At 43.8% G+C, this 26,059-nt stretch overlaps 1 protein-coding gene across 1 annotated transcript in view; it reads right to left on the bottom strand.

Moving 5' to 3' along the window:
- LOC139571523 (butyrophilin subfamily 3 member A2-like) overlaps positions 1–26,059 on the bottom strand; it is a 40,451-nt gene that overhangs the window by 13,942 nt on the left and 450 nt on the right. The window contains exons 2-20 of the mRNA XM_071394490.1: positions 25,915–25,989; positions 25,238–25,588; positions 24,812–25,093; positions 24,340–24,453; positions 23,766–23,798; positions 16,456–16,476; positions 15,553–15,573; positions 15,183–15,203; positions 14,206–14,226; positions 13,944–13,964; positions 13,221–13,241; positions 12,962–12,982; positions 12,790–12,831; positions 12,634–12,654; positions 12,366–12,386; positions 12,105–12,131; positions 5,929–5,949; positions 5,675–5,695; positions 5,208–5,228 (exon numbers count right to left, since the gene is read on the bottom strand). Coding sequence (XP_071250591.1) covers positions 5,208–5,228; positions 5,675–5,695; positions 5,929–5,949; positions 12,105–12,131; positions 12,366–12,386; positions 12,634–12,654; positions 12,790–12,831; positions 12,962–12,982; positions 13,221–13,241; positions 13,944–13,964; positions 14,206–14,226; positions 15,183–15,203; positions 15,553–15,573; positions 16,456–16,476; positions 23,766–23,798; positions 24,340–24,453; positions 24,812–25,093; positions 25,238–25,588; positions 25,915–25,984 — 1,171 coding nt within the window. The 5' untranslated portion in view covers positions 25,985–25,989. The remainder of the gene's footprint in view (positions 1–5,207; positions 5,229–5,674; positions 5,696–5,928; positions 5,950–12,104; positions 12,132–12,365; positions 12,387–12,633; positions 12,655–12,789; positions 12,832–12,961; positions 12,983–13,220; positions 13,242–13,943; positions 13,965–14,205; positions 14,227–15,182; positions 15,204–15,552; positions 15,574–16,455; positions 16,477–23,765; positions 23,799–24,339; positions 24,454–24,811; positions 25,094–25,237; positions 25,589–25,914; positions 25,990–26,059) is intronic.

Here is a 26,059-nt window from a genome sequence, read left to right as displayed (position 1 = left end):
TGCTTGAAAGCAGCAGCCTTTAGCTCAGTGCGGATGTCGCCTGTAATCCATGGCTTCTGGTTGGGATATGTACGTACGGTCACTGTGGGGACGATGTCGTCGATGCACTTTAATGAAGCCAATGACTGATGTGGTAAACTACTCACCACTTCCGAATTGAGTGTGTCACTGGTACTTCCTGTTTGAGTTTTTGCTTTTAAGCAGGATTAAGGAGGATAGGTATGGTCAGATTTGCTGGAGATCTAGTCCAGTTGCCAAAATGTGGAGGCTGACAGAGGGTATGCAGAGGCCAAAAGTCTTCTGAAAAAAAACTTTGGAGACTGGTATAGAATCACCACAGCTTACATTGAGAAAGCTCTCAGCTGGCCGTCCATCAAGGTTGAAGATTCAGAATCCTTACAAGCCTTTGTAGTTTTCCTCACTGGATACTACAACACTATGGATCATGTTCAATATATGGAGGAAATGGACAGCCAATCAAATATGAGAGTCATAGTCTCAAAGCTGCTGTAAATGTTGAAAGAAAAACGGAGAGGGTCGGCTTATGACCTACAAGAGAGAAATGGAAGAACAGCCAGGTTCGCTCATCTGGTTACCAAGCCAGGATAGCATCACATCCCCTGTTTGGAAACCTGAGGGAAACCCCCTCCGCAGCAGTGAAGGAAGGTTCAGGGCCTGTAAGTTCCATTCTAGCCATTACAATGAACAATGAACCCACCCTCCTATAGCTCCTCCCACCAGCCTCCACCGATTCCTACTCAGAAAGCAATGGCCATATTTGGAAAAGGTGCGTCTCAAGCAAATTGATGCTGCTTTGTATTGTTGACAAAAGTACCTCTGGCCATGGAGCCTTGGATGGTCATAAACAGCCAAGAAGATGGCCCATACACTGTGAAAACCACTGGTCTGGATTGTGAATGGTCTTTTTAAAAAGAGGAATGTCTCCAACTATGGGCGGTCTCACGTAATGTCACACAGAATCTCTGTGGTAGAGCTGGAAGAGCTGCTGCAGAAACAGGTCCAGCATGATTTCCCAGAGCGCCACCATGAGGAGCAGCTTGAAATATCAAGAGAAGATCATCTCTTCATGGAGAGTGTATCTGTCAGCCAAGCTGGTGGGTGTCCACTATAGGATTTGCCTCCCACTGAGGAATGAGGATGCTGAATTTCCAAACAACTGCTGTGTGGCAGTACCGAGTGCTCTCAACCTGAAACGGAAACTCAGTAAGAATCCCCAGTTCTATAAGGACTACACCGACTTCATGGCCGACATCCTGGACAAAGGCTTTGCAGTGATGGTGCCAATAGACTTACAGCAGCAAGAGAGTTTGGTATATTCCTCACCACAGAGTATATCATCCCAAGAAGCACAATCTGGGTATTAGACTGTGGAGCCACCTAACAAGAGACATCACTGAATGCTCAGCTTCTACAGGGTTCAGACATGACAAACCATATCATTGGTGTTATGTCCAGATTCCACCAAGAGCCTGTTGCCTTCATGACATATATTGAAGTCATGTTCCACCATGTGAGAGTTCCAGAGCAGGATACAGACCTGAGATTTCTCTGGATCTGGAAAAGGAGCTGGAGGATTGGTGGTGCACTTCTATATGGATGACTGTCTAAAGTCAGCAGCAAGTGAGTTAGAAGCCTTGACACTTACTCAGGACCGTACATCACTGTGTTCTGAAGGAGGCTTTAGACTGAACAAATGGATCAGTCAAGTTGTTGCCTCTATTCCTGAAGAGGAGAAAGCAAAGGAGATAAAGGATCTGGACTGGGATTAGAACATACTACCAGTAGAAAAAGCCCTTGAAGTACAATGGTGCATTGAATCGGACTCAATAAAGTTACAAATAACCAGTTCAATCTCTTGCATCTCTGCCTGGCCTGGCATTGCTTCTGCGCAGCAGTCCTGGAGTAGGTGCACGGCTTAGAGGGAACATTGGACGAGAGCATCCCTGAAGTTTTGGCTCTAAGATTGTGTCACTGGTTAACGGATTTGAACCAGCTGTCAGACTACGAGGTCAGGAGATGCATCAAACCCAGTGATTCTGGAGAACAAGTTTCAGCTCAACTACATCACTTTGCTGATGCCAGAGAGTCAAGTTCACTGTGCTTCCATCATGGGTAAGGCCAGGGTCGCAACATTAAAGCCAATCCCCATACAACGCATGGTTCTCACAGCTGACACAGTTTCTGTACATGTGGAAAAAATTATGAGAGCATCACGAGTCGATGATGAGAGCATCCCGAGTCGATGATGAGAGCATCCCGAGTCGATGATGAGAGCATCACGAGTCGATGATGAGAGCAGCATGAGTCGATGAAGAGAGCAGCACGAGTCGATGATGAGAGCAGCACGAGTCGATTAGAGCAGCATGAGGCGATGATTAGAGCAGCATGAGGCGATGATGAGAGCAGCATGAGGCGATGATGAGAGCAGCATGAGGCGATGATGAGAGCAGCATGAGTTGATGAGTTGGAGCTCCCACTACAGGAGAACACTGATAAAAAGGTCTCTCTCTGTGGACACCACCTTTCTCCAATGTGGTCGTTGACTACTTTGGCCCGTTTGAAATGAAGCGTGGCAGAGGAACCGTCTGCAGAATGGAGTCATCTTTACAGAGGAACCGTCTGCAGTATGGAGTCATCTTTATAGAGGAACCGTCTGAAGTATGGAGTCATCTTTACAGAGGAACCATCTGCAGTATGGAGTCATCTTTACAGAGGAACCATCTGCAGTATGGAGTCATCTTTACATGCCTGAATATAAGAGCTGTACATATAGAAGTGGCACATTCATTGGATACTGACTATTGCATAAATGCAACCAGGTTTGTTGCCAGGGGAGGACAAGTGAAGATTATCCTCTCGGATAATGAAACCAACCTTATCAGAGCAGAGCATGAGCTAAAGGAAGCCATTCAGGTCTTGGATAATGCTGAGATACAGAACACCATGCTCTAAAAAGGCATGACATGGATCTTTAACCCTCCCACTGGATCTCACCATGGTGATATTTGGGAGAGACAGATAAGGACAATCAGAAGGGTTCTCAGTGCCATACTGCTTCAGGAGACACTGGATGATTAAGGACTGCAGACCCTGCTCTGTGAAGTAGTCAACCATCAATGACAAGCGTATCACTAAAACATCTAGTGACCCTAATGACTTGGAGCCTCTAACCCCCAACCCTCTTCTTCGACTAAACATCAAACCAGCTATTCCCCATGGAGTGTTTAAGCTGAAGGATTCTTATGTCAGAAGGAGCTACCAATATACACTGAGGATACAAACATGAAGAACACCTGCTCTTTCCATGACTGACAAGGGGAATCCAGGTGGAAGCTATGATCCCTTATTAAATCGACTGTAATAAGTGTAGATGAAGGGGAGGAGACACGTTAAAGGGTTTTTAAGCCTTGAGACAATCGAGACATGGATTGCGTATGTGTGCCATTCAGAAGTTGAATGGGCAAGACAAAATATTTAAGTGCCTTTAAATGGGGTATAGTAGTAAGTAACTGGCACAATGGTTTGAGTCAAGAACTGCAAAGCTGCTGTGTTGTTCATTTTTTAAAAACATTTTAGTAATTTAGCAGATGTTCTTATCCAGAGCGACTTGGCGCATTCATCTTAAGATAGCTAGGTGGGACAACCACACATCACAGGCATAGCTCAATAAAGTAGCTATCAGCAAAGTCAGAGATTGAAAGGGGGGCGATTATTTAAGATACTCCTTGAAGAGGTAGGGTTCCACCCGGCACAGCCAGAAGAGGACTGGCCACCCCTCATAGCCTGGTTCCTCTCTAGGTTTCTTCCTAGGTTTTGGCCTTTCTGGGAGTTTTTCCTAGCCACCGTTCTTCTACACCTGCATTGCTTGCGGTTTGGGGTTTTAGGCTGGGTTTCTGTACAGCACTTTGAAATATCAGCTGATGTAAGAAGGGCTTTATAAATAAATTTGATTTGAGGTAGTTTCAGAAGATGGGCAGGGACTCTGCTGTCCTAGCTTCAGGGGAAAGCTGGTTCCACTATTGAGGTGTCAGGACAGAGAAGAGCTTGGAGACCAGAGGTGGCAGAACGGAGTGCTCGGGTTGGGGTGTAGGGTTTGAACATAGCCTGAAGGTAGGGAGGTGCAGTTCCTCTTGCTGCTATGTAGACAAACACCATGATCTTGTAGTGGATGCAAGCTTCAACTGGAAGCCAGTGGAGTGTGAGGATGAGCAGGGTGACATGGGAGAACTTGGGAAGGTTGTAAACCAGGTGGGCTGCAACGTTCTGGTATACCTATTTAGTCTTTTGGCATTATGGGTCAGCTAGGACTCAGGTACCATACAGTTTTTTTTAATCGCTGATTCATGAACTAAGAAAGTTGCTACTATATACCCTTTTGTTTTCTGTTTAAATATGATAATTTTTGCTTTGATCATGGATGGACTCTGTAGCCTATAAAATTACCTGTGTTTTGGAAACGTGGAGCCTTTGTCTGGCAAACACATTTATGTTTGTTTTTACACTATCAGAGCTTTGGGTTCCCTGTTTTGTGGTTGGAAGCGTGTCTGACGTCGGCATCACATACCTGTGGCCTCAAGGTAAGTTTTGAATTGGATTACGCATTGACTTTATAAAATGGTTCACATAAATCTTTCAAAGTGATGATCTGGGACATCTTGTATCATATCAATGTTACAACATCAAATAAAATTCAGGGAACATGAATATGCGTAATATGTGTTTTCTACCACTTCTTCATTTCATTAAATAAATGGGACTGGTCCATCAGTGATCCAGGTGTATCAGAAACTAATCACTGGGCACACTACGTCATTTCAACGTGGATAACTGGGTAATATTGGGTTGAGATGTTGATCAATGAGATTACAACCTACAGTATATTCACCCACTCAAAAATACAGCCAAAAGTTAGTTCAATTTCCAATGTGTTTTCACTGATTTTTGGTTTTGTTGTCACCCAAATGTCTATCACTGCGCTTTCAACTAATTTAAAGCACAGCAAAGTTAAAATGGGAATACAATGTCAGATATTTTGTTTATTTATAGAACAGATTAATGTGAATATCCCTCTGCTTCATCTAATAGCAGAATCAAATGACCTGGATATAAGTTGAGATTGAATGGAGAAAAACCCCAAAATGGTTGACATAATTCTAGTAAAGTGATGATCTAAAGACACTACTTACTTAGCTTCCCAGTGAGGTCATCTGTAAACATGTAGAGTAGATGGAAGACAGTGAGAACATCATTAACATGAACACTAGTAGATGTAGTCTCTCTCTGGGACTCCTTGGTTGGGATTCAATCCAATGTGCAGTATACCGCAGGGTAATTCACAGCTGACAATTTACTTTTTAAAGGCTTTTTCCACTGGCATATGCGGAGATCACATTCATGGTAAACACTGCACATGCCGACTCAAGAGTAAAATACCTTTAAAGGTCTGTTATAGTGTGCTGTGCTATAATGCGCTTTGAATTGAATCCCGGCCTTTGTCTCATATCAATGTTCCAACATCAGGAGGAACATCTTCTATGTACTCAAAATAACCTTCTTAAAATGTTTTCCTACCTAAAGTCTGTAAATTAGAGAAAATTTTACTTTTGTGGTTCTAATAATGTTATCAAAGTGATGATCTGAAGACACTACTTACCTAGCCTCCCAGTGTGGTCATCTGTAAACATGTAGAGTAGATGGAAGACAGTGAGAACATCATTAACATGAACACTAGTAGATGTAGTCTCTCTCTGGGACTCCTTGTCTCATTTCAATGTTACAACATCAGATAGAAGTCAGGGAACATTAATATGAATAACATGATGTGTTTCTACTTCACTAGAAGTTACATCTATAGAAGAGACATTGGTTATAATGTTATCACTGTGGTGATATAAAGACACTACTTACTCCTCTCCTTCCTGAGGTCCTCTGTAAACATGTAGAGTAGATGGAAGATAGTGAGAAGATCATTAACATGAACACTAGAAGATGTAGTCTCTCTCTGGGACTCCTTGTCTCATCACTTTTCTAACGTCACAAATCCTAATTAAGTTCCATGAGTCAAGCATACCTCTGTGAGACAACTTCTACAATGAAGATATTCTACCCTACCACAACTTCTTAATTTAATTCATTAAATGTGACTGGTCCATCAGTGATCCAGGTGTATCAGAGACTACCTCTCTCTAGTCTAGTGGTCCTCTACAGTCTCAACACATCCTGTTCTATAACATCAACATTAATGTGACTGGTCCATCAGTGATCCAGGTGTATCAGAGACTACCTCTCTAGTCTAGTGGTCCTCTACAGCCTCAACACATTCTGTTCTAGAACATCATTCTATGGTGTGAAGACACTGGGATATGAAGGACACTACTTACCCAGTTGACTAGTGAGATCCATTAGAGCCTCATCTGTAGACATAGTGTGGCAAACCTCTTCAAGGTTATGAGCATTTGTCACAAATTAAGTGGGAAACTGTCACCAAATTACCCCAGAATGAGAGTTCTTTCGAACAGGACAGTACCTGTGTGTTTGTCTCTCCGTCCTGGTCCACCCAGGTCGTAGGCAAGGTCAAGGATAGCAGGGTTCGGTACACGAATCGGGTTCTCAGTAGGTCCAGGTCCAAACGCCAACAGGTAAGTCCAAAACAGTCCAGCTCATACACAGTAAATCCAGCCAATATCTATTGTCTCTTTCTCTATGGTTCACAGATCCTTCCAGCCCTCACTTCCTCTTCCTGGTTTCTCTTGACCCTTTATCTGTGTGTTGGCTCCACCTTCTGAGGGTTCCCCTTGCTTCTGGGACTTGTAGTTTTGGCAGTCGGCCATTTTGTGATCTGTAGTTCTGATCGGGGTGGCCATTTTAGTGATCGGGCAGAGCCCGTTTATTAGTTCTGCTCTCACATATCTGCCATTTATCACTCGACCCCCTTCTTTGCCACATATCTCCCCCCCTAGATCCGACCCCCTAGGTCGGGCTACCGCAGCAAAATATGCGTGCATGCGGCATAACCCATCCACATTTCCCATTTCCTTCCCTGCTTTGTGTTTCAAGTCAAAGTGAAACGGTTGGAGACTCAAAAACCACCGCATCACCCGAGCGTTCTTCTCTTTAGCCCTATGCATCCAGGTGAGTGGGGCATGGTCACTGATGAGGGTGAAGTGGCGCCCCAGCAGGTAGTATTTCAGGCTTTCTAGAGCCCACTTTACTGCCAGCGCCTCTTTCTCAACGACCGCGTAGTTGGTTTCCCGTGGTTCCAGCTTCCTGCTTAAAAACAGGATGGGGTGTTCCACCCCTTCTACCTCTTGGGATAGCACTGCTCCCAAGCCGACCTCTGAGGCATCCGTCTGAACCACAAACTCTTTCTCAAAGTCTGGTACCACCAGCACTGGATTACAGCAGAGAGCCTCCTGTAATGTCCTAAATGCTTTGGTGGCCCTTTCATCCCATTTGACCATGTTTGGCCCTCTGGCTCTAGTCATGTCGGTGAGTGGGGCGGCCACTGTGGCATAACTTGGGATGAACTTCCGGTAGTAACCGGTCAGCCCTAGGAAGGCTCGAACTTGCTTCTTATTTACTGGTTTCGGCCATTCTCTAATTGCCTCCACCTTCTTCTGTTGGGGTTTGATTAACCCTCTTCCCACGGTGTATCCCAGATACTCTGTTTCCCCTAACCCCACATAACACTTGGCAGGGTTCGCCGTGAGCCCTGCCTTTCTAAGGGCGTCTAACACCGCCTGTACCCGGGGTAAGTGGGATTCCCAATCAGGGCTGTAGATTCCCACGTCATCTAAATAAGCTGCGGCGTATGCCTGGTGCGGTTTTAGGACCTTGTTCATGAGCCGTTGAAAGGTAGCTGGGGCCCCGTGTAAGCCGAATGGCATGACGGTGTATTGAAACAAACCGTCAGGAGTTGCAAAGGCTGTCTTTTCTTTGGCCCTGGGGGTCAGAGGAATTTGCCAGTACCCTTTTGTTAGGTCCAGGGTCGTAATGTACCGAGCTTTACCAATTTTCTCCAGTAGTTCGTCTACTCGGGGCATGGGGTATGCATCAAACTTGGAGATTTCATTTACTTTCCGAAAGTCGTTACAAAACCGCAAAGACCCATCGGGCTTGGAGACCATCACAATTGGGCTAGACCACTCACTATGTGACTCCTCGATCACTCCAGCTGTCAACATTTTCTCTGTCTCTGCTCTAATCGCGGCCTGTCGAGCCTCGGGTACCCGATATGGCCTCATGCTCACTTTTCTCCCTGGTAGGGAAACGATATCGTGAGCCGTAACCTCAGTTCGGCCGGGTACCTCTGAAAACACATCTCTGTTTTTCTGGATCAGGGTCTTTACTTCCTGTACTTGTGCTGGGGACAGAGTAGGTGAAATATTTACTTCGGCTGCCTCCTGAGTGTGTGTAGGGTATGTGACCATTAGTGTTTCTCTCTCTCTCCATGCTTTTAACAGGTTTATGTGATAGATCTGTTCCTGTGGCCGTCGACCTGGCTGTCGGATCCGATAATTCACTTCTCCTATTTTCTCCAGTACTTCATATGGTCCTTTCCATGTGGCTAGTAGTTTGCACTCTACCGTGGGGATCAGCACTAACACCTTATCTCCCGGTTGAAATTCCCTCAGGGTAGCCTGCCGGTTATAAGTGTGCCGCTGGTGCTCTTGTGCTTGTCTCATGTGCTCTCGGACGATGGGCATGACTGTGGCTATCCTGTCTTGCATTGCCGTGACGTGCTCTATGACACTAGTATACGGGGTGGATTGGTGCTCCCAGGTTTCCCGGGCGATGTCTAAGATTCCCCGGGGGTGCCTCCCATATACCAGCTCAAAGGGAGAAAACCCCAGCGAGGCTTGAGGAACCTCTCTAATGGCAAACATCAGATACGGCAACATGCAATCCCAGTTTTTCCCATCCTTATCGATTACCTTCCTGAGCATTGACTTCAGGGTCCTGTTGAATCTCTCAACCAGCCCGTCCGTCTGAGGATGGTAAACCGATGTCCTCAACTGTTTCACCTGCCACAATTTACAAAGGTCCGCCATAAGGCGGGACATAAAGGGGGTCCCCTGGTCAGTAAGGATCTCCTTTGGAACCCCTACCCTGGTGAACAAGAGCACTAATTCCTTGGCAATATTTTTGGAAGTCATCGTCCGAAGGGGAATGGCTTCTGGGTAACGAGTGGCATAATCTAGAATGACCAGAATGTATTGGTGTCCTCTGGCGGACTTGGGTAGTGGGCCCACTATATCCATCGCTATCCTCTCAAATGGCGTTTCGATTATAGGGAGTGGCACTAACGGGGCTTCTAACAGCTGGTCGGGGAGCTGTTAACTGGCACTCTGGGCACTCTCCACAATGCCGAGCCACTTCAGCCTGAATTCCTGGCCAGTAAAACCTCCTTACAATCCGGTCTCGGGTTTTATCGATACCAAGGTGTCCACCCAGAATGTGCCCATGAGCTAGATCCAGTACTGTCCTCCGGTACCGGGTGGGGACCAACAACTGTTCAACCACATCAACCCCTATTTTTGAGACTCTGTACACCAAACCCTTTTTCATAATGAAGTGGGGAAAACTATTAGGCCTCATCCCATCATTTATGGGAGTACCATCGACGACCTGCACGTCTGCTCTGGCTTGCTGCAGGGTTGGATCCTGGTTTTGGGCCGTCCCGAAATTAGTCAAGGACCCTGCCAGGTCTGCTGGTTCTAGATCGTCATCCTCTGGATTCAGATCGACCCTAGCCCCACTAGTACCGGGCTGTTCGTTATCAACGAGGGTTGCTACTTCATCCTCATCCTCCCCTACTAGCACCTGTGAGGTTGGCCCCTGAGAGACCTCTTTTCTTGGCTTTGGTTGAAGACCCCATACTTCTTCCTGCTTGGTCAGGGTTGTTGGCTTCTCAAATATGCCATTCTTTTGGCCTAACTGCGCAAAGTTAGGAAAGTATCTACCCAATATTACATCATATGGCATCTTTGGGACCACGCCGACCTCACAATCCAGCAGACCGTCCTCTGTTTGTATGCTCACCAAGGCTGTGGGGTACAGACGGGTATCACCATGAATGCATGTAACACTGATATCCTGACTTGTATCCAGTTTATGAGTTGGCACTAGGTTTGCAACGACCAGGGTTAGCATACTGCCGGAATCCAGCAGTGCTTCAACATCTTTCCCTTCAATCGTCACCCTGCACATATGTTTGTTTCTTGATCTTTCAAGTACAGTGGTTACAACAGGACATGCATACCACATATCTTCTTTTCCACCGAGGTTACATTGCATTGGCTCTTCTTTAATCGGGCAGTAGGCTGCAATATGTCCTGGTCGGTTACAATTGTAACAGATAATAGGGATTCGGGGGGGAGACCCCCTCGACCCCCGGTCCCGGTTTCCGTTTTTTCCCTTAGTGTCTCGGCCCGATTCTGATTCTTTCCTCATGGCCCCACGCTGCTCTCTTCCCCCTCCACCTGTTGGGACAGTCTTACCCTGTCCGCTGGTTCGCCCAGGCCTGGGGAATGGGAATCTTTCCTCCTGTGCCTGCTCAGCTGTTCCTGCCGTACAATACCGTTCAACCAGGCCCACGAGATGGTCGGCGAAAAATACCTCGTTCTGGCCAACCCATCGTCGCACTTCTTGGGGTAGACCTCGCTGAAACTGGTTGAGTACGATGGTCTCGACAATCTCGGCGGAGGAACGGGTCTCCGGTTGCAGCCATTTCCGGGCCAGATGAATCAAGTCGAACATCTGTGTTCGGGGAGGTTGTCCAGATCGGTAGGACCACTGGTGGAAGCGGTGTGCCCTCACGGTATCGGTCACTCCCAGTCTAGTCAGAATCTCTCCCTTTAGTTTATCGTAATCCTGTGCATCTTTCAACTCCAGGTCGAAATACGCTTTTTGCGCGTCCCCGGCCAGGTATGGTGCCAGAAGCCCTGCCCATTCTTCTTTCGGCCACTTCTCCCTCTCTGCAGTCCTTTCGAAGGTGGTGAGATATGCTTCCACATCATCCTGTGCTGTCATTTTTTGAAGAAAATTATTGGCCCGCCTCTGGGTATTTGCAGCTGGTAATTGAGCCCCAATTTGGTCCGCTAGCCCCTTTAGGCCTTCTCTTAACTCCCGGGTGTTTCTCTCTTGCTCTTCTCTGAGCAGCTGGTTGGTGCGGTGCTGGGCCTGTAACGTGTCCTGGTATATTCGCATTGCATCCTGATGAGCTATTTGTTGAGCTCTAGTTGCCTCTTGTTGGGTGGCCGCCGCTTGTAACAAGGCCTGTATGACTCCCTCCATACTCATTTTCCTGAGAAACTTTCCTAATCAAACCAAGCAACAACAAAAAACTTGACTCCCCTTTGGAGTGTTTTTTTGTTTTTTTGTTTAACCTAACCAGCGGAATGGTTAGTCCATATGCCCACATTCTCCACCACGTGTGGCAAACCTCTTCAAGGTTATGAGCATTTGTCACAAATTAAGTGGGAAACTGTCACCAAATTACCCCAGAATGAGAGTTCTTTCGAACAGGACAGTACCTGTGTGTTTGTCTCTCCGTCCTGGTCCACCCAGGTCGTAGGCAAGGTCAAGGATAGCAGGGTTCGGTACACGAATCGGGTTCTCAGTAGGTCCAGGTCCAAACGCCAACAGGTAAGTCCAAAACAGTCCAGCTCATACACAGTAAATCCAGCCAATATCTATTGTCTCTTTCTCTATGGTTCACAGATCCTTCCAGCCCTCACTTCCTCTTCCTGGTTTCTCTTGACCCTTTATCTGTGTGTTGGCTCCACCTTCTGAGGGTTCCCCTTGCTTCTGGGACTTGTAGTTTTGGCAGTCGGCCATTTTGTGATCTGTAGTTCTGATCGGGGTGGCCATTTTAGTGATCGGGCAGAGCCCGTTTATTAGTTCTGCTCTCACATATCTGCCATTTATCACTCGACCCCCTTCTTTGCCACAATAGATAGTAACATAAATCAGGGAGAATTAATGTGAACAACATGATGTGTTTTCTATTTCTCTAGAAGTTACAGATAGAAGAGACATTGGTGTATATGTTATCAAAGTGATGATCTGAAGACACTACTTACTATTATGGCAGCAGAGGTTTCTGAATTCTGTAAACATGTAGAGTAGATGGAAGACAGTGAGAACATCATTAACATGAACACTAGTAGATGTAGTCTCTCTCTGGGACTCCTTGACTCATATCAATGTTCCAACATCAGATAAAAGTCAGGGAACATTAATATGAACAACATGATGTGTTTTCTACTTCACTAGAAGTTGCATCTATAGAAGAGACATTGGTGTATATGTTATCAAAGTGATGCTCTAAAGACACTACTTACTACTCTCCTTCTTGAGGACAGCTGTAAACATGTAGAGTAGATGGAAGACAGTGAGAACATCATTAACATGAACACTAGTAGATGTAGTCTCTCTCTGGGACTCCTTGTCTCATATCAATGTTCCAACATCAGAAGGAACATCTTCAATGTGCTCAAAATAACCTCCTTAAAAAATGTTTTTCCTACCTAAAGTCTGTAAATTAGAGAAAATGTAACTTTTGTGGTTCTAATAATGTTATCAAAGTGATGATCTGAAGACACTACTTACAGAACTTCTCAGTGTGGTCATCTGTAAACATGTAGAGTAGATGGAAGACAGTGAGAACATCATTAACATGAACACTAGTAGATGTAGTCTCTCTCTGGGACTCCTTGTCTCATATCACTTCACTAATGTCACAAATCCTAATTGAGTTCCACGCACCTAAATCAATCAGCAGAGCAATGAGATCCCCCTCAAGCATATCTGTAGACATAGAGAAAAAGATAAGTCAGGGAACATTAATGTGAACAACATTGTGTTTTTCCCCTCTAGAAGTTTTAGAAACATAAAAGCCAATGTTCTAACAAAGTGATGATCTGAAGACACTACTTACCTCTCTCCTTCCTGAGGTCATCTGTAAACATGTAGAGTAGATGGAAGACAGTGAGAACATCATAAACACTAGAAGATGTAGTCTCTCTCTGGGACTCCTTGTCTCATATCAATGTTCCAACATCAGAAGGAACATCTTACATGTGCTCAAAATAACCTTCTTTAAAAAAAATCCTACCTAAAGTCTGTAAATTAGAGAAAATGTAACTTTTGTGGTTCTAATAATGTTATCAAAGTCATGATCTGAAGACACGACTTACCTAGCCTCTCAGTGAGGACATCTGTAAACATGTAGAGTAGATGGAAGACAGTGGGAACATCATTAACATGAACACTAGTAGATGTAGTCTCTCTCTCTGGGACTCCTTGTCTCATATCACTTCACTAATGTCACAAATCCTAATTAAGTTCCACACACCTAAATTATTCCAGCGTACCTCTGTGAGACAACTTCTCCACTGAAGATATTCTACCTACCACCACCTCTTAATTTCATTAAATAAATGTGACTGGTCCATCAGTGATCCAGGTGTATCAGAAACTACCCTCTGGGCAAACTATATCATTTCAACGTGGATAACTGGGTAATACTGGGTTGAGACGTTGATCAATGAGATTACAACCTATATTCACCCACTCAAAAATACAGCCAAAAGTTAGTTGAATTTCTAACGTGTTATCACTATGTTTTCAACCATCTAAAAGCTCAACCAAATTCCTGTGGAAAAACAATGTTTGATTTTTGGTTGTCACGCAAATGTCTATCACTACGCTTTCAACGAATTTAAAGCACAGCAAAGTTCAAATGGGAATACAATGTCAGATATGTTGTTTATTTATAGAACAGATTAATGTTAATATCCCTGTGCTTCATCTAATACCAGAACCAAATGACCTGGATTGCAGTTGAGATCAAATGCAAAAACAAACATAAAATGGTTTACATAATTTTAGTAAAGTGATGATCTGAAGACACTACTTACCCTTCTCCTCCCTGATTTCATCTGTAAACATGCAGAGTAGATGGAAGACAGTGAGAACATCATTAACATGAACACTAGTAGATGTAGTCTCTCTCTGGGACTCCTTGACTCATATCAATGTTCCAACATCAGATAAAAGTCAGGGAACATTAATGTGAACAACATGATGTGTTTCTACTTCACTAGAAGTTACATCTATAGAAGAGACATTGGTTTATATAATGTTAGTAAAGTGATGATCTGAAGGCAGAACTGTACTTACCCAACTCCTTCCTGAGGACAACTGTAAACATGTAGAGTAGATGGAAGACAGTGAGAACATCATTAACATGAACACTAGAAGATGTAGTCTCTCTCTGGGACTCCTTGTCTCAGCCTCCAGTATTTATGCTGCAGTAGTTTATGTGTCGGGGGGCTAGGGTCAGTTTGTTATATTATTGTTATGTCTTATCCGGTGTCCTGTGTGAATTTAAGTATGCTCTCTCTAATTCTCTCTTTCTCTCTTTCTTTCTTTCTTTCTCTCTCTCAGAGGACCTGAGCCCTAGGACCATGCCTCAGGATGAACTGGCATGATAACTCCTTGCTGTCCCCAGTCCACCTGGCCATGCTGCTGCTCCAGTTTCAACTGTTCTGCCTGCGGCTATGGAACCCTGACCTGTTCACCGGATGTGCTACCTGTCCCAGACCTGCTGTTTTCAACTCTCTAGAGACACCAGGAGCGGTAGAGATACTCTAATGATCGGCTATGAAAAGCCAACTGACATTTACTCCTGAGGTGCTGACTTGTTGCACCCTCGACAACTACTGTGATTATTATTATTTGACCATGCTGGTCATTTATGAACATTTGAACATCTTGGCCATGTTCTGTTATAATCTCCACCCGGCACAGCCAGAAGAGGACTGGCCACCCCTCATAGCCTGGTTCCTCTCTAGGTTTCTTCCTAGGTTTTGGCCTTTCTAGGGAGTTTTTCCTAGCCACCATGCTTCTACACCTGCATTGCTTGCTGTTTGGGGTTTTAGGCTGGGTTTCTGTACAGCACTTTGAGATATCAGCTGATGTACGAAGGGCTTTAAAATAAATTTGATTTGATATCAATGTTCCAACATCAGATAGAAGTCAGGGAACATTAATATGCACAACATGATGTGTTTTCTACTTCACTAGAAGTTACATCTATAGAAGAGACATTGGTTTATATAATGTTAGTAAAGTGATGATCTGAAGACACTACTTACCCAACTCCTTCCTGAGGACAACTGTATATATGTAGAGTAGATGGAAGACAGTGAGAACATCATTAACATGAACACTAGTAGATGTAGTCTCTCTCTGAGACTCCTTGTCTATTATATCAATGTTCCAACATCAGATAAAAGTCAGGGAACATTAATATGAACAACATGATGTGTTCTACTTCACTAGAAGTTACATGTTAAAAACATTGGTTTACATAATGTTAACAATATCTAGGCTGTATCCCAACCGGCCGTGATTGGGAGTCCAATAGGCGGCGCACAATTGGCCCAGCATCGTCCGGGTTTGTTAAATAAAGGTTCAATGTAAAAAAAAAAAAAAAAAAGGTGATGATCTGAAGACACTACTTACTTAGCTTCACAATGAAGAATTCTGTAAACATGTAGAGTAGATGGAAGACAGAGAGAACATCATTAACATGAACACTAGAAGATGTAGTCTCTCTCTGGGACTCCTTGGTCAGGGATTCAATCCAATGTGCAGTATACTGCAGGGCACTACACAGCTGACAATGCACTTTTTTTAATTTTTTTTTTTATTTGTATTTTCCCCCCTTTTCTCCCCAATTTTCGTGGTATCCAATCGCTAGTAATTACTATCTTGTCTCATCGCTACAACTCCCGTACGGGCTCGGGAGAGACGAAGGTCGAAAGCCATGCGTCCTCCGAAGCACAACCCAACCAAGCCGCACTGCTTCTTAACACAGCGCGCCTCCAACCCGGAAGCCAGCCGCACCAATGTGTCGGAGGAAACACCGTGTACCTGGCCCCCTTGGTTAGCGCGCACTGCGCCCGGCCCGCCACAGGAGTCGCTGGAGCGCAATGAGACAAGGATATCCCTAACGGTCAAACCCTCCCTAACCCGGACGACGCTATGCCAATTGTGCGTCGCCCCACGGACCTCCCGGTCGCGGCCGGCTGCGACAGAGCCTGGGCGCGAACCCAGAGACTCTGGTGGCGCAGCTAGCACTGCGAGCACTGCGATGGACAATGCACTTTTTAAAGGCATTTTCCACCGGCATTCATGGAGATCGCATTCATGGTAAACACTGCACATGTCGACTCAAGCGTAAAATACATTTAAAAGTCTGTTATAGTGTGCTGTGTTATAATGCGCCTTGAAATGAATCCCGGCTCTTGTCTCATACCACTAATCTAACATCAGAAGGAACATCTTTAATGTTCTCCGAACAAATTGAAACATAAAATTGTTGACATAATTCTAACAAAGTAATGATCTGAAGACACTACATACCTAGCTTCCTGCTGAATTCCTCTGTAAACATGTAGAGTAGATGGAAGACAGTGAGAACATCATTAACACTAGAAGATGTAGTCTCTCTCTCTGGGACTCCTTGTCTCATATCACTTCTCTAATGTCACAAATCCTAATTGAGTTCCACCACCTAAATGAGTCCAGCGTACCTCTGTGAGACAACTTCCCCAATGAAGATGTTCTACCCTCCCACCACTTCTTAATTTCATTAAATAAATGTGACTGGTCCATCAGTGATCCAGGTGGATCAGAAACTACCCACTGGGCACACTACGTCATTTTAGCGTGGATAACTGACGTTGTTCATTGAGATTACAACCTATATATCTACTGCTTGGATAGTTCCATTTGATCCACCGACTTAATCCCATTCTTTAACTTTTATTTTTGGGCGAGTTGGAGACATGACTCCAACATCTAATTTGTTAACATGTTAATAGGCAATTTTTTGTATTTCAAAAGTAATATTGAATTGTGTTTGGTTGTCAACACAACCAAAAATCAACATTAGACTGAGATTTATCTCCTGTTTGGATAGTTCTATCTGTGCCATAATTCTAGTTAGTCTACAAATTAATAATATGTTGGATTTAAAATCTCAACCAAAAATCTAAGGTATAGAATAACATAAATTCAAACTATAAATACAGTTTGATTCTGATTTAGTCATATTCTTTAACTTAGATTTTTAGTTTAGATGAATTAAACAACAAACGGGAATTAAAGCCAGAATAAGTCAGTGGTACAGATGGAACTATCCAACCACATTTGGCAGTGATTACCACCTTGAGTCTTCTAGGTTCTGACGCTACAAGCTTGGCACACCTGTAGTTGGGGAGTTTCTCCCATTCTTCTCTGCAGATCCTCTCAAGCTCTGTCAGGTTGGATGGGGAGCGTCGCTCTGGGTTCAATTCAGGGCTCTGGCTGGGCCACTCAAGGACATTCAGAGACTTATCCCAAAGCCACTCCTACGTTGTCTTGGCTGTGCTTAGCGTCGTTGTCCTTTTGGAAGGTGAACCTTTGCCCCAGTCTCAGGTCCTGAGCGCTCTGGAGCAGGTTTTCGTCAAGGATCTCTCTGTACTTTGCTCCGTTCATCTTTCCATCGATCCTGACTAGTCTCCCAGTCCCTGCCACTGAAAAACATCCCCACAGCATGATGCTGCCAACACCATGCTTCACTGTAGGGATGGTGCCAGGTTTCCTCCAGACGTGACCCTTGGCATTTAGGCCAAAGAGTTCTTGGTTTCATCACACCATAGAATCTTTTTTCTCATGGTCTGAGTCATTTAGGTGCCTTTTGGCAAACTCCAAGCAGGCTGTCATGTGCCTTTTACTGAGGAGTGGCTTCCGTCTGGCCACTACCATAAAGGCCTGATTGGTGGAGTGCTGCAGAGATGGGTGTACTTCTGGAAGGTTCTCCCATCTCCACAGAGTGACCATTGGGTTCTTGGTCACCTCCCTGACCAAGGCCCTTCTCCCCAGATTGCTCAGTTTGCCTGCTCTATGAAGAGTCCTGGTGGTCCCAAACTTCTTCAATTTAAGAATGATGGAGGACACTGTGTTCTTGGGGACCTTCAATGCTGTAGACATTTTTTCGTAACCTTCCCCATATCTGTGCCTTGACACAATCCTGTCTCGGCGCTCTATGGACAATTCCTTCCACCTCATGGCTTAGTTTTTGCTCTGACATGCACTGTCAACTGTGAGATCTTATATAGACAGGTGTGTGCCTTTCCAAATCATGTCCAATCAATTGAATTTACCACAGGTGGACTCCAATCAAGTTGTAGAAACATCTCAAGGATGATCAATGGAAACAGGATGCACCTGAGCTCAATTTCGAGTTTAATAGCAAAGGGTCTGAATACTTATGAAAATAAGTTATTTCTGTTTTTTATTTGTAATACATTTCCAACATTTCTAAAAACCTGTTTACGCTTTGTCCTTATGGGGTATTGTGTGTAGATTGATGAGATGAAAAAATAATTTCATCCATTTTAGAATAAGGCTGTAACGTAACAAAATGTGGAAAAGGGATCTGAATACTTTCCAAATGCACTCTATGTATGGATCACTTCAAGTTTCAAGTTTAATTAGACGTACAGTGGCAAGAAAAAGTATGTGAACCCTTTGGAATTACCTGGATTTCTGCATAAATTGGTCATGACACTTGATCTGATCTTCATCTAAGTCACAACAATAGACAAACACAGTCTGCTTAAACTAATAACACACAACAATTATATGTTTTCATGTCTTTATTGAACACACATTCACAGTGCAGGGTGGGAAAAGTATGTGAACCATTTAATAACTGGTTGACCCTACTTTGGCAGCAATAACCTCAACCAAACTTTTCTGTAGTTTCGGATCAGACCTGCATAACGGTCAGGAGGAATTTTGGACCATTCTTCTTTACAAAACTGTTTCAGTTCAGCAATATTCTTGGGATGTCTGGTGTGAACTGCTCTCTTGAGGTCATGCCACAGCATCTCAATCGGGTTGAGGTCAGGACTGGGCCACTCCAGAAGGCGTATTTTCTTCTGTTGAAGCCATTCTGTTGTTGATTTACTTGTGTGTTTTGGGTTGTTGTCCTGTTGCATCACCTAACTTCTGTTGAGCTTCAATTGGCGGACAGACAGCCTTACATTACTCTTGTAAAATGTCTTGATAAACTTGGGAATTCATTTTTCCGTCGATGATAGCAAGCTGTCCAGGCACTGAGGCAGCAAAGCGGCCACAAACCATGATGCTCCCTCAAACATACTTTACAGTCGGGAGGTTTTGATGTTGGTGTGCTGTGTCTTTTTTTTCTCCACACATAGTGTTGTGTGTTCCTTCCAAACAACTCAACTGCAGTTACATCTGTCCATAGAATATTTTGCCAGTAGCGCTGTGGAACATCCAGGTTCACTTTTGCAAACTTCAGATGTGCAGCAATGTTTTTTTTTGGACAGCAGTGGCTTCTTTCGTGGTGTCCTCCCATGAACACCATTCTTGTTTAGTGTTTTACGTATTGTAGACTCGTTAACAGAGATGTTAGCATGTTCCAGAGATTTATGTAAGTCTTTCGCTGACACTCTAGGATTCTTCTTAACCTCCTTGAGCACTCTGCACTGTGTTCTTGCAGTCATCTTTGCAGGACGGCCACTCCTAGGGAGAGTAGCAACAGTGCTGAACGTTCTCCATTTATAGACAATTTGTCTTACCGTGGACTGATGAACATCAAGGCTTTTAGAGATACTTTTGTAACCCTTTCCAGCTTTATGCAAGTCAACAATTCTTTATCTTGGGTCTTCTGAGATCTCTTTTTTTCGAGGTATGGTTCACATCAAGCAATGCTTCCTGTGAACAGCAAACTCAAATTTCGTGAGTGTTTTTTATAGGGCAAAGCAGCTCTAACCAACATCTCCAATCTCGTCTCATTGATTGGACGCCAGGTTAGCTGACCCCTGACTCCAATTAGCTTTTGGAGAAGTCATTAGCCTAGGGGTTCACATCCTTTTTCCAACCTATACTGTGAGTGTTTAAATTATGTATTCAATATAGACAAGAAAAAATACAATAATTTATGTGTTATTAGTTTAAGCACACTATGTGTGTCTATTGTTCAGGGATGCAAACTGGAAAGGGACCGTAAAGGTGACACTTTTTTTTTTGTTGCACTGAAACATGCATAAAATCCCTGCTAGGGGGAAATGCAGGTTTTAACTAAATAAACAACAAAGAATATGATCCTCATGATCAGTCTCTGTGTATAAAATAAAAAGTGGTTAATGTGAACCTAACTCACAGCTAAAAAATGTAAGAAAGCAATCCAAAGTTATTTGTTGCCGAGACTTTACTGAAATTGACACTCGTCTTGAGAAAAAACAATACAATAATATTGCAGTTAGCCATGACAGCCTTTATGATAGAACGCCTGTTACCATGACAGCCTTTATGATAGAACGCCTGTTACCATGACAGCCTTTATGATAGAACGCCTGTTACCATGACAGCCTTTATGATAGAACGCCTGTTACCATGACAGCCTTTATAATAGAACGCCTGTTACCATGACAGCCTTTATGATAGAAAGCCTGTTACCATGACAGCCTTTATAATAGAACGCCTGTTACCATGACAGCCTTTATAATAGAACGCCTGTTACCATGACAGCTTTTATAATAGAACGCCTGTTACCATGACAGCACTTAATAATACACTGCTCAAAAAAAATAAAGGGAACACTTAAACAACACAATGTAACTCCAAGTCAATCACACTTCTGTGAAATCAAACTGTCCACTTAGGAAGCAACACTGATTGACAATAAATTTCACATGCTGTTATTCAAATGCATAGACAACCTTGTGGAAATTATAGGCAATTAGCAAGACACCCCCAATAAAGGAGTGGTTCTGCAGGTGGTGACCACAGACCACTTCTCAGTTCCTATGCTTCCTGGCTGATGTTTTGGTCACTTTTGAATGCTTGCGGTGCTTTCACTCTAGTGGTAGCATGAGACGGAGTCTACAACCCACACAAGTGGCTCAGGTAGTGCAGCTCATCCAGGATGGCACATCAATGCGAGCTGTGGCAAGAAGGTTTGCTGTGTCTGTCAGCATAGTGTCCAGAGCATGGAGGCGCTACCAGGAGACAGGCCAGTACATCAGGAGACGTGGAGGAGGCCGTAGGAGGGCAACAACCCAGTAGCAGGACCGCTACCTCCGCCTTTGTGCAAGGAGGAGCACTGCCAGAGCCCTGCAAAATGACCTCCAGCAGGCCACAAATGTGCATGTGTCTGCTCAAACGGTTAGAAACAGACTCCATGAGGGTGGTATGAGGGCACGACATCCACAGGTGGGGGTTGTGCTTACAGCCCAACACCGTGCAGGACGTTTGGCATTTTCCTGAGAACACCAAGATTGGCAAATTTGCCACTGGCGCCCTGTGCTCTTCACAGATGAAAGCAGGTTCACACTGAGCACGTGACAGACGTGACAGAGTCTGGAGACGCCGTGGAGAACGTTCTGCTGCCTGCAACATCCTCCAGCATGACCGGTTTGGCGGTGGGTCAGTCATGGTGTGGGGTGGCATTTCTTTGGGGGGCCGCACAGCCCTCCATGTGCTCGCCAGAGGTAGCCTGACTGCCATTAGGTACCGAGATGAGATCCTCAGACCCCTTGTGAGACCATATGCTGGTGCGGTTGGCCCTGGGTTCCTCCTAATGCAAGACAATGCTAGACTTCATGTGGCTGGAGGGTGTCAGCAGTTCCTGCAAGAGGAAGGCATTGATGCTATGGACTGGCCCGCCCGTTCCCCAGACCTGAATCCAATTGAGCACATCTGGGACATCATGTCTCGATCCATCCACCAACGCCACGTTGCACCACAGACTGTCCAGGAGTTGGCGGATGCTTTAGTCCAGGTCTGGGAGGAGATCCCTCAGGAGACCATCCGCCACCTCATCGGGAGCATGCCCAGGCGTTGTAGGGAGGTCATACAGGCACGTGGAGGCCACACACACTACTGAGACTCATTTTTACTTGTTTTAAGGACATTACATCAAAGTTGGATCAGCCTGTAGTGTGGTTTTCCACTTTAATTTTGAGTGTGACTCCAAATCCAGACCTCCATGGGTTGATACATTTGATTTCCATTGATAATTTTTGTGTGATTTTGTTGTCAGCACATTCAACTATGTAAAGAAAAAAGTATTTAATAAGAATATTTCATTCATTCAGATCTAGGATGTGTTATTTTAGTGTTCCCTTTATTTTTTTGAGCAGTGTAGAATACACACATCTAAATATTGCACTTGGGAAAAAAACATCTCACTGTAGAAATAGAATGAAACAAACAAGCATTAATTTATTTTTGCTCTATTATAGTGGCCACTATAGTAGACATCGACCAAGTGCACAAGCCTACATGTGTGCAAAAATAACGTATAAAGGTAAAATAAAGGTAAAATAAAACATTATTACATTGTACACTTTAAGCCTGTGGACGTCTGTTCTACAATGTGCCAGCAGAGCATGATACCCTTTTTTTGGCATAATTGATCTCTTTCAGGCATAGAGTACCTGGCATACCCCTTTTTATCCACTGTATTGAGAAAGAGGGAAAGTGTGTGGTGTTTCTTTCACCTCTATAGTGGCATCCAGTTTAAGCCAGGCCCAGCTCCAGCTACACTTGATCCCTGAATCCACTTGTTTAACAAGCAACTCCTCATTTTCACCTAATTCTCTCATTCTGAAAACATTAGTTCACAGACAGTAGTTAGTTCATTAGCTAGTTAACATTTCACACAGATTGCCAGGGTACAGTAAGCAACTAACACGTTATAACTTGAGGAACTGCAAGGAGTCGTATACCAGTAAATACTATAGCGAATTGGTTAGGTTACTAACGTTAGCTCATCTGATGTTATAACGTTAGCTAGCTTATGTTAGCTCACTGACTTTATTAGCCAGCAAATTTTCACACCATAAACTCAATTATTTGATCAGTTAAGTTAGCTAATGTTGCTCAACATTTCTCTGGCTAGCTAACGGAGAATTAGATCCAGCTAGCAAGATACTTAACAATGCTAACAATACTTGTTCCACCACACTTTCTACCTCAACTCAAACTTTCCAAATGCCAATTGTTTTTCTGTTACAGCTCATATGAAGTACGCTTCATCACCTTCTCACCCCGTCTCCGTGGTCAGGCTTCTCACCTACATTACATCTTCGTTATCATTCAGGGGACGCGCTGCTGTAAGTTAGCTGGCAAACTGCCATTCCCAAAGGCCCCCCCCTCGCCCAAACTTTTCGCATCGGATCTACACGAATCATGTAGGTCACCTATTTTGGATTCAAAACAGTGAATTTCACCGAAAGGTGAATGGTGTTCATCCCTGATTGTTGTAACTCAGATGAAGATCAGATCAAATTTGATTACCAATTTATGCAGAAATCCAGGTAATTCTAAAGGGTTCACATACTTTTTCTTGCCACTGTATGTACGGCATACACATGATAATCACCGTCCAACTAAATGCTTACTTGCAGGCTCCTTCTGGACAATTCAACAACAATAAGAAATAATAAAAGATAAGAATACGAACATAAAGTAAGTGGCTCATTAGAATAAATATTTTAGCATCAGTATAATACAGGAAGGCAAGATATGTGTGTAGAGTAGATGGAAGACAGTGTGAACATAATTTGCATGTCAACTAGAAGATGTAGTCTGCTTCGTGAATCTTTACAGTCATGTGTGTAATCTGGGTTAGTGACAATAAAACCACTACTTACCCCGCTGCAGTTTGAGTCGAAATATTTTCACAACTGCAGATTAAAATCAGTCATCAGTGTTAACATGTTAATCACCAGCAGGTTACAATCAGTCATCAGTGTCAACATGTTAATCACCTGCAGGTTAAAATCAGTCATCAGTGTTAACATATTAATCACCTACAGGTTAAAATCAGTCATCAGTGTTAACATGTTAATCACCTGCAGATTAAAATCAGTCATCAGTGTCAACATGTTAATCACCTGCAGGTTACAATCAGTCATCAGTGTTAACATGTTAATCACCTGCAGATTAAAATCAGTCATCAGTGTCAACATGTTAATCACCTGCAGATTAAAATCAGTCATCAGTGTCAACATGTTAATCACCTGCAGGTTAAAATCAGTCATCAGTGTTAACATGTTAATCACCTGCAGGTTAAAATCAGTCATCAGTGTTAACATGTTAATCACCTGCAGGTGTAGTATATTATCCTGTACCATAGAATACAACCCCTGTGAATGTGTTGAGGTTGAAAAAACATTGCAGACATTTATTTCTAACAATGAAACATTAATATCATCTCTCCATTACCTTTCTGATTGCATATGCAGTAGATAGTCAGAGCTAACCCAATCACAGTGACGGCTCCCAGACAGCATAACACAATGAAGGATATTCTCCATGGGGTTGTATCAAATAACTCACCTAAAACACACACATCAACAACAGGGTTTGGTACTAATACTACCACACATCATTACACATCAACAACAGGGTTTGGTACTAATACTACCACACACATCAACAACAGGGTTTGGTACTAATACTACCACACATCATTACACATCAACAACAGGGTTTGGTACTAATACTACCACACACATCATTACATATCAACAACAGGGTTTGGTACTAATACTACCACACAGCAGTGGAGTGTGTCATACTAAACACTATCGTTTTGTATTGTTGTCCCAAAGCCTTTTGTTAAAACACATACTGGACATTAATACATCAATATCCCTGGTGTTTCATGTCTAAATAACATTATGTTGTTACTCACTAGGGAGGTGAATCTCTGTCTCCATCTTCTCATTGAGCCGGCTCTGTTGGACTCTGCAGGTAAAGCGGTTGGTGTCAGTCTCCTGGACAATGACATGTTGTTTGACTCTGTAGAATCCCTTGAAGTCTCTGTGTGTCTCAGGAGGACCAGCAGAGAGATTGACTCCTTTACTGTCCAGCCACACCAGCTCAGGCTGAGGGTGCCAGCCTTCTGATTCACACAGCAGACCCATCCCTCCCTCTCTGTGTCCCTCAATGGACACCACTGGCTTGGATCCTACAGCTACAGACACACAGATAGACTGGATGTTAACTGGTGACAGGCTGTGAACAAATAGACACATACTGTATCCAGTAATATGAAGGAAAGAGGTGATGTCATTGTACTGTAGTTAGATTATTACATTAACATGAAAATAAACCTCACCTTTAACGAGGACTTGAATAGTGAAGTCATCATACCAGCTCTTTGATTGAATAAAGCATTTGTAATGTCCCTCATCAGTGCCTTGTACCCTGGTCAGTTTCAAAGAGGTGTTTCCCCTCCACAGTTCCTCTATAAACAGTGACGTTCTTCCTATGTAGGAGGGAATCTGATGATCTTGTGTGGTTTTGCTGTTTTGGTAGCTATAGACATGATAGTCTATGAAGTCCAGGTTCAGCCAGTCCACTGTCATGTCCTCAGCACTGATGTTGGGTTTGAGGTAACAGGGCAGAATGATGTCATCACCAGCTACAGCAACAATGACATCAGTTGGACCAAGAACCTCAAACCACTCTGAAGAGAACAGACAGAAAGGAAGGAGCGTTTAGGACATTACCCACCACTAAAACCTCTCTGAAGAGAACAGACAGAAAGGAAGGAGCGTTTAGGACATTACCCACCACTAAAGACACAGATTGTCAAATGTAATTGATAGAAACGTGCCATTCAAAACATCCAAATATCTATGTAATAATGCACACACACACACACACACACACACACACACACACACACACACACACACAAAAAGGAAGCATTAGCTGCTGCCTGAGTCACCACATACAGAGGGAAATAACACTGTAGTTACCAGACAAAGAGGGAATTAAAAGTGTAGTTACCAGATTCAGACTGTGAACTGTGGAGGAGAAGCAGGAGAGTCACAAACAAACTGTCTGGTTCAGACTCCATTATTCCTGAAAGAGACAATTGGTCTAACAAATAAACATCAATTATAAAGATCAGAACCCGATATCAACCAATAGA

The sequence above is a fragment of the Salvelinus alpinus genome, chromosome 3 (genome assembly GCF_045679555.1).
Source record: "Salvelinus alpinus chromosome 3, SLU_Salpinus.1, whole genome shotgun sequence".
In the NCBI taxonomy this organism is placed as follows: Eukaryota; Metazoa; Chordata; class Actinopteri; order Salmoniformes; family Salmonidae; genus Salvelinus; species Salvelinus alpinus.
This window is presented reverse-complemented; position numbering and strand designations above follow the sequence as displayed.